The sequence below is a fragment of the Heterodontus francisci genome, chromosome 12 (genome assembly GCF_036365525.1).
Source record: "Heterodontus francisci isolate sHetFra1 chromosome 12, sHetFra1.hap1, whole genome shotgun sequence".
Classification (NCBI taxonomy): domain Eukaryota; kingdom Metazoa; phylum Chordata; class Chondrichthyes; order Heterodontiformes; family Heterodontidae; genus Heterodontus; species Heterodontus francisci.
In genome coordinates this window covers 63,668,891-63,678,463 of record NC_090382.1, presented here as the reverse complement: position 1 = coordinate 63,678,463, position 9,573 = coordinate 63,668,891, and the positions used below count along the sequence as shown (strand labels likewise).

At 41.3% G+C, this 9,573-nt stretch overlaps 1 protein-coding gene across 1 annotated transcript; it reads left to right on the top strand.

Annotated features, from left to right (window-relative positions):
• The first annotated feature begins 4,942 nt into the window (after positions 1–4,942).
• Positions 4,943–8,469, top strand: si:ch211-39i2.2 (DNA damage-inducible transcript 4-like protein-like). The gene is made up of 2 exons (XM_068043523.1): positions 4,943–5,290; positions 6,615–8,469. Exons 1-2 carry the CDS (start codon positions 5,068–5,070, stop codon positions 7,097–7,099), a joined length of 708 nt encoding a protein of 235 aa, XP_067899624.1. The 5' UTR covers positions 4,943–5,067; the 3' UTR covers positions 7,100–8,469.
• Positions 8,470–9,573: the final 1,104 nt, after the last annotated feature.

Sequence of the window (9,573 nt, the reverse complement as noted above, 5' to 3'; positions counted from 1 at the left end):
ACACCTGCAAGTGACATTTCCTTGTGCACCATGGAGATCAAATCAGCCACCCATGCATAACCAAGAACGGGCTCCCACAGAGATCAGTTCTCGCACCAGCCCTCTTCAATATATATACCAGTGACCACCCTCCCACAAAAGTCGCAGCTCTTCACATATGCTGACAACTTGGCCTTGGCTTCCAGGTTAAAGAACTTCAGGACATTGAGAAAACACTCACTGACGATCCATGTTCTCTAGAAGCCTACTTCAGAAAATGGAGACTCCAATCAAATGCCGCTAAGACTGTTATTTTAGCCTTCCACCTGAACAACTCGAAGACCAGGGAAGAACGTCACATCCAGTTCTGCGGCTGACCACTCACTGATGAACCAATGCCAAAATACCTTGGCATCACTCTTGACCATACATTGACCTACCGGCAACACCTCCAGAACATTGGAGCCAAGGTCAGGATGAGAATGAATTTCATAACGAAACTGGTAGGTACTATCTGGGGCAGCAAAGCCAACACACTACACATTGCTTCACTTGCCCTGGTCTCCCCAACAGCAGAGTGCCGCTGCTCAACCTGGTTCAGGAGCCACCACACAAACATGGTAGATATCCACCTTGGGGAAATCACGAAGATTACTTCTGGAATATTAAGACCAACACAGCTCGAGTGGTTTCCTGTGCTAGAACACATTGAACCTCCTCTTGATGTCCACAGGGAAAACATTCTTCTCAAAGAACACCACTGGCTGACAGCTAACGAAGCACTCCCACTGATACGTGATCTCAAAAAGAAAAGCAACACACTCACCTGAAATCTCATAGCTGCTACTGGAACATACTCCACACTCTACAAACCAACGACACACCTCCTGGTTGACTGCTAACCTCACCAACCACAACCTGGTAACTGATCCGAGCGTTGAAGTCCCAGGTTTCAACATCCCACGGAAAATCTGGACAATGCTTGACTGCTTGAGGATGGTCCAAAGAAGATGTGGCCACTTGCTCCACAAGTAGAACATGAGGACTATCTCACATTGTGACTGTGGCCATCCAAGTCAGACCATTACCCAAATATTGAAATCTTGCCTTGAGAGATCCATTCCTAATGGCATCACAACCACACACCCTGCATCAGCTGAAGCCTTTGAATGGATTGTTAACCTCGGCATCAAACTATAACTGCTTCCCCAACCATATGAATATATATCTCCAATACTCAAGTATGTGATGGAATATTACCACTTGACGGAGCAACATTCATGAAGCTTGACATTATCCAAGACAACATAGTCTGCTTAATTGGCATCTTGCCCTTAACTTAATATCAACCCTTCCATCACCAACATTATGTGTTTGTAGTGTTTACCATCTATAGGATATAATGCAGCAACTTGCCAAGTTGACTTCAACAGCATACCATAGGTTCGAGACCAAGAAGGACAAGAGCAACAAATTTATAGAAACACTATTACTTCCAAGTTGCACATCACCCTGACTTAGACATCTACCACCATTTCTTTATTGCTGCTGGGTCAAAATCCTGGAATTCTCCACTTAACATCACTGAAGAAACACAATTCAAAGAACAAAGAACAGTACAGCACAGGAACAGGCCATTCGGCCCTCCAAGCCTGCCTAAACTAAAACCTTCTGCACTTCCGGGGACCGTATCCCTCTATTCCCATCCTATTCATGTATTTGTCAAGATGCCTCTTAAATGACTCTATTGTACCTGCTTCCACCACCTCCCCCGGCAGCAAGTTCCAGGCTCTCACCACCCTCTGTGTAAAGAACTTGCCTCGCACATCCCCTCTAAACTTTGCCCCTCTCACCTTAAACCTATGTCCCCTAGTAACTGACTCTTCCACCCTGGGAAAAAGCTTCTGACTATCCACTCTGTCCATGCCGCTTATAACTTTGTAAACCTCTATCATGTCGCCCCTCCACCTCCGTCGTTCCAGTGAAAACAATCCGAGTTTATCCAACCTCTCCTCATAGCTAATGCCCTCCAGACCAGGCAACATCCTCTTCTGTACCCTCTCCAAAGCCTCCACGTCCTTCTGGTAGTGTGGCGACCAGAATTGCACGCAATATTCTAAGTGTGGCCTAACTAAAGTTCTGTACAGCTGCAGCATGACTTGCCAGTTTTTATACTCTATGCCTCAACCGATGAAGGCAAGCATGCCGTATGCCTTCTTGACTACCTTATCCACCTGCGTTGCCACTTTCAGTGACCTGTGGACCTGTACGCCCAGATCTCTCTGCCTGTCAATACTCCTAAGGGTTCTGCCATTTACTGTATACTTCCCACCTGCATTAGACCTTCCAAAATGCATTACCTCACATTTGTCCGGATTAAACTCCATCTGCCATTTCTCTGCCCAAGTCGCCAACCGATCTATATCCTGCTGTATCCTCTGACAATCCTCAACACAATCCGCAACTCCGCCAACCTTTGTGTCATCCACAAACTTACTAATCAGACCAGCTACATTTTCCTCCAAATCATTTATATATACTACAAACAGCAAAGGTCCCAGCACTGATCCCTGCGGAACACCACTAGTCACATCCCTCCACTCAGAAAAGCACCCTTCCATTGCTACCCTCTGTTTTCTATGACTGAGCCAGTTCTGTATCCAACGTGCCAGCTCACCTCTGATCCCGTGTGACTTCACCTTTTGTACCAATCTGCCATGAGGGACCTTGTCAAAGGCTTTACTGAAGTCCATATAGATAACATCCACTGCCTTTCCTTCATCAATCATCTTTGTCACTTCCTCAAAAAACTCAATCAAATTAGTGAGACATGACCTCCCCTTCACAAAACCATGCTGCCTCTCGCTAATAAGTTCATTTGTTTCCAAATGGGAGTAAATCCTGTCCCGAAGAATCCTCTCTAATAATTTCCCTACCACTGACGTAAGGCTCACCGGCCTATAATTTCCTGGATTATCCTTGCTACCCTTCTTAAACAAAGGAACAACATTGGCTATTCTCCAGTCCTCTGGGACCTCACCTGTAGCCAATGAGGATGCAAAGATTTCTGTCAAGGCCCCAGCAATTTCTTCCCTTGCCTCCCTCAGTATTCTGGGGTAGATCCCATCAGGCCCTGGGGACTTATCTACCTTAATGCTTTGCAAGACACCCAACACCTCCTCCTTTTTGATAATGAGATGACTGAGACTATCTACACTCCCTTCCCTCGGCTCATCATCCACCAAGTCTTTCTCTTTGGTAAATACTGATGCAAAGTACTCATTTAGTACCTCGCCCATTTCCTCTGGCTCCACACATAGATTCCCTTCTGTCCTTGAGTGGGCCAACCCTTTCCCTAGTTACCCTCTTGCTCTTTATATACGTATAAAAAGCCTTGGGATTTTCCTTAATCCTGTTTTCCAATGACTTTTCATGACCCCTTTTAGCCCTCCTGACTCCTTGCTTAAGTTCCTTCCTACTGTCTTTATATTCCTCAAGGGATTTGTCTGTTCCTAGCCTTCCAGCCCTTACAAATGCTTCCTTTTTCTTTTTGACTAGGCTCACAATATCCCGCGTTATCCAAGGTTCCTGAAATTTGCCAAACTTATCCTTCTTCCTCACAGGAACATGCTGGTCCTGGATTCTAACCAACTGACGTTTGAAAGACTCCCACATGTCAGATGTTGATTTACCCTCAAACAGCTGCTCCCAATTTTTCAGTTCCTACCTAATATTGTTATAATTTGCCTTCCCCCAATTTAGCACCTTCACCCGAGGACTACTCATCCTTATCTACAAGTCCCTTAAAACTTATGGAATTATGGTCACTGTTCCCGAAATGCTCCCCTACTGAAACTTAGACCACCTGGCTGGGCTCATTCCCCAATACCAGGTCCAGTACAGCCCCATCCCTAGTTGGACTATCTACATATTGTTTCAAGAAGCCCTCCTTGATGCTCCTTACAAATTCTGCCCCATCCAAGTCCCTAGCACTAAGTGAGTCCCAGTCAATATCGGGGAAGTTAAAATCACCCACCACTACATCTTACCTTTACATCTTTCCAAAATCTGTCTACATATCTGCTCCTCTACCTCCCGCTGGTTGTTGGGAGGCCTGTAGAAAACCCCCAACATCGTGACTGCACCCTTCCTATTCCTGAGCTCCACCCATATTGCCTCACTGCACGACCCCTCTGAGGTGTCCTCCCGCAGTACAGCTGTGATATTCTCCTTAACAAGTAATGCAACACCCCACCCCTTTTACATCCCCCTCTATCCCGCCTGCAGCCGCACAGCTCCAGCAACCCGGGCTCAGTTCTGGGTACTGCCTGTGCGGAGTTTGCAAGTTCTCCCTGTGACCGTGTGGGTTTCTGCCGGGTGCTCCGGCTTCCTCCCACAGCCAAAGACTTACAGGTTGATAAGTAAATTGGCCATTGCAAATTGCCCCTAGTGTAGGTAGGTGGTAGGAGAATTGAGGGAAGGTGGGGATGTGGTAGGGAATATGGGATTTATGTAGGATTAGTGTAAATGGGTGGTTGATGGTCGGCACAAACTCGGTGGGCCGAAAGGCCTGTTTCAGTGCTGTATCTCTCTACGACTCTATTTCAGATATGCTTATTATTCACTGATCAATATCATGCAAACGTCAAAAACACATTGGAGAATGTGGACATAAAGTCACTTTAATCCCAATCATATGTACAACGGAGACTGTTCCAATACAAAATTACACTAAAATGAATACAAGTTTAGCTGATTGGCTTAAAGCTGGAAAAAAGGTTGTAAAGTTCCACCATCTTACACTGCGGTCAAAGCGAGGAGTTCCAGAAGCTCCTCCTCTGTATCCAGGACTCATCGTGGCACATAGTGACTATTCTTCCATTGGTTGTACACTGTATCAATTCTGCCGCGACAGCCAATGAGTGCGAGGGGTCGATCCTCTTCTCTTTTGACATCAGATCATGTGGCTCCGAACAGCTGATGCAATGTTCGAGTACAAAGCGGTGGCCGCAACCCGCCCGCATTTGGTACTGTTAGCGAGTTGTGGGGGAGAAGAACTGGCCGTGGGATCTTGATTATTAAGCAGTGATGGTGATGATGTACGTTCAGACTTTCGGGGGCACGAGTCCTTACAGTACAAGGACGAGTCCTACCAGCGATGAGAGGGATAGTGTAGTCCAGTTGATGAAGAAACTCCTTCACCATAGCTTCGCAGGCGAAGTGGTAACATCTTCAAAGAAGATAAAACATGGTGAAAGTCCCTTTGAAAGACATTATAACATAGACGATGAAAGCCTTATTCCTGGATCAGGTGAGCTGATGGGGTCGCTAGGTCGTTTTGTTCTCGATACGGCTTATTGTAACAAGTCGATACTAAGTTATTAAAATAAAAGCAAAATACTGCGGATGCTGGAAATCTGAAATGAAAACAAGAAATGCTGGAACCACTCAGCAGGTCTGGCAGCATCTATGGAAAGAGAAGCAGAGTTAACGTTTCGGGTCAGTGGCCCTTCTTCGGTTTTTATTAAGTTATTAAAGCCTTGGTATCTTCTATAGACTTTATAAACAATCCTGAACTGTCAGTTATTTTCTAAGTTTTTTCTAAATCATCCCAAATTAGCAATTGGCATATTCTAATGAATGAACTGCGTGCCACTTACTACAAATCTTGAAAATAGAATTATAGGACTTTTAAAAAATTCTAACAATACCCTTACGTGTTTCATTTAAAGAAGTTTTTTGGAATAACTTACTTTTAAGTAACGTGCTTTTTTTTTACTTGTTTCTATAAACGTCTTCCACCTGAATTCCGATTCAAACTAATCAGTTACATCACCGCTATTCTAGAATCGAGAATTCAGAATAAAAAGTGTTCAATTGCACAATAATAAGCATCAACCGCTTCTCACACACACAAGCAATGAAATATACCATTCTAAATGCTGTAGAAATGAATTGCAATATTAATGTTAACAGTTTCTGTATTCAGAGGATGACGATTAATGCTCCATTCTAGTCGTTTTGACCGACAACTCTTAAGAAAGAATAAAGATGACTGTGTCGTTGTTAAACGGATGGTTCATAGCAGAAGGCAACTCAACAATAAAACTCGAAATTAATTAAATGTATGGTGATGCCCAATTGAAATGTATTGCCTTTTTAGGAATATCCATAACTAGCCTGCTTAATACTGCAGTATCACTGGCTGATAGGGAAAGTTACTTTGTGCAGCAATGTAAACTTTTTTTAATAATTCTTCAGAGCTTGGCAAGAAGAAAATGTGGGTACGTGACATGTTGGTAATTATGTAATAGTTGCTCCCTGGTATGCAGAGATGGTGTGAAGTATTTGCTTTAATATGGCAACAACAAATGAATCAGACTTTTATCTCTTAGGTTATTTGAAAATATGTCAAATGTACTCAATTCAATATTGGCAGCTATTCATTTTATTGAACCTATTTCCACATGTTTTATTGGTTTTGGCTGTAAGTTGAGGTTTAGAATATCCACCAATAGTTGACTTCCAGTTGAAAATTTAGATAAGATTCATATTTCTAAATGTATTCCTGTTTCCACCTGATTATCTGAAAATAAACTTGCAAGATTTTCATACAAACTTACTTTCCTTTTCAGATACCTATTTCCTGAATCAATCTGGCAATGACTTTATTTTTCTGGAGGAATTTTTAGAACAGAGAACGTGCCAGCATCTAGCGAAACAAATAGAGCACTGCCTGTCCACTTCTAAGAAATCCCAGTTGCACTGCCAGGAGCTTTTGATCCCCCAATACATGAGCAGCAGAATAGCCCAAGACGTACTTCGAATGGCTGCCAGTGAGCCCTGTGGACTGCGTGGTGCAGTGATCTATGTTAATCTGGAGCACGAGAACATAAGTAAGAAACTGGGCAAAATCGTGTATGACAGCAGTGTCATTCCTACCTTTGAATTGACTCTAGTTTTTAAACAGGATAACAGCTGGCCCAGCCTGAGTGATTTCTTCTCTATAGGGGCCTGCTTCACACATGCATCAAGAAGGGTGCTGAAACTTAGTCCTGGCTTTAGATTGGTCAAAAGAAAATTGTATTCTTCTGTAGGACCAATTGTTGAAGAATGCTGATCAAGTGCCAAACTAGATCTTTGAGGGCAGTTTCTGTGATGACTGTTTTCTGACTATTAAGACTTAACAGGTGCTACTAAGCCTGCAACAGAAGTATTTCTAAATATTCTCATGCACAAGTTGCTACAGTTTCTTACAATGAATGTTAACTTGAATTTCAATAACTTTTTGAAGGATTCAGAATATTTTATATACAATGTCTACTTAATGAATCGGATGCTAAAGTGAGCAGTACAGTAAGCAGAAGGCATACAATGGAATTTCTCACTTTCACGATTTTTCACATTGTGTCCTTTACTGATACTGCTGGAAGTAGATATTCTTGGTTATAGATGAGGAAAATTGAAAGCATGTGGTGATGGTAGAGTGCAAAGTGCATGAGGGAGAACCTGGGGAAAGAAAATGAAGGGCATGAAACGTGTGTAAACTTTCCATCAGGAGGAGGTAATGAAGAAATTATTAAGTTGAGGCATCAGATATACTACATTACTAAGATGTTTAGCTGCAAGTAATTACTAGGTTAAAATAGAGTTTAAAAGTTCTGTGATTTTTATTTTACTGATGTTCAGTATTGTTACATGTTTGCACATTTTTGCACTGTATATGATTGCACTGTTCAATTGAACTATTTTGTGTGGGCATGCTGGACTTGCTCTAACATAGCATCTTGCATTTATATGAACTGTGCAAGCTTCCTGTAGCAATGCAAAAGGTAATTGCTGCCTTCATCAACTGCAGTGCTATGATTGTTTTTGTTAAAATGTAAGAGATTGTCCTGTTGTAAACACATTGGCAAAGTTGCAAATAAACATTTTATAAAATAAACACATTTTCTCTAGTTTCATGTTAGTGAAAAATTGTCATGTAATGACCCTAAAATGGAATGTAAAATCCCCTACCAATTTTATACATGTTATCGCTATATTAAATTGCAAGACTCCAATCCATGACAAACTCCAGAAATACTCAATCTTAGATTGGTCCAGGTTTTTAAAGTGTTTGCTTTAACAACACTACTCTGAGGAAAAGTTTAGTTAAGTACAAAATTAAACAAGAAATAGAACTACAGTCCTTCTGATAGCACACATAGAAATTACAAAACGCAAATAGGCTATTCAATCCAATTAGTCTCTTTCAGCATTTACCCTCCACATGAGCAAATAGACCTAATTGCATTTACTCAGGCTGCTGACATTAGAGTTATAGCCTCAACAACAAACAGTGGAAGTAAATTCTACAACCTGCCAACTCTGTGCATAATGAAGTTTCTCTTGTCCTCTTCTAAATCTCTAGCATTTAATTTTGCATCCCTTCTGAAGGCCTCAACTACTGGAACCAGACTGCTTCTCTGTACCCAATGCTTTTCATAATTTTAGATACTTAACATATTTCCCTATAATCTGTATTATTCTAACTTTAAAAAAAAGTGAAGTAAATATTGAAATAAATCTATTCAGCCTATGTCCCTTCCTTGCTACATTTTTGTGATGTAAACATTACAATTGTAAGTAAGAATTCTTGCACAAAAAAATTCAGAATAGGTGGAATGGTCAGGAATGGAATAGAATAGACAACAATGGCATAGGAAGAGTGGGATGGAACCGAATGAGAGGGAATTGAGTAAAGTGGAATTGTGTGGAATGGAGAGAAATGAACAAACTGCTGTTACGAGCAAGGTGGGAGGAGTGCACTCTTTCTCTAGATCCACTTCTCCATAGGTCACAATATATCGGTAACTGGGTACACATTTAAATATATGACTAGTTATATACTTTTTTAAATTTCAGAATAAAATCCACCAACCAGGTTTCTTTAACAAAAGTACTAATTATAAAATAAGAATGTCAATAAAGGTACAAATTTGAAATATGACAGTAAATATGTGTATATTTCCCTTCAAAATATCCAAAACACATACACCTGTCAAAGGAAAAATAGGATGCTTTGGCCAAAGTACTTGTTAATTCTTAAAGAAAATAGGATACGATATGTTATGTTCCAGATGGCATACAGTCTGGTGGCAGAGTACACGTAGACGGGTCACTAAGATCTTTTCAGAAGCAGTTTGTTCAGGAGATGTTGAAAGGAAGTCTTTCAGAAGTTTCTCAGGAGAAATACTGCTTCAGTTTCTCTATTTCTTGCACTTGATTCTTGGTTTCTCAGAGGTAGAGAAAATATGAACGGGTCTTCTCTTTTAGTAGGCTGACCTCCAACTGATGCAAAAACCAGCGTTCAAAAATGAAACCTACTCCTAACCACCATAAATCTTGATATGTTACTTCTCTAAACAACTCTCATTGTCAAAAGGCACATGCTGTTTACTTAGCTGAAGCCATGTGACATACAATAAATGTTTTTTAAATAGAAAGCTCAAATCCATCCAATGACCCTTTTTAAAAAAAAAAACGAAGTTCAGCATCTATAGAATCACTTCAGTCCCAAATGAGTCGATCTCCACAATCTTCAACCACAAG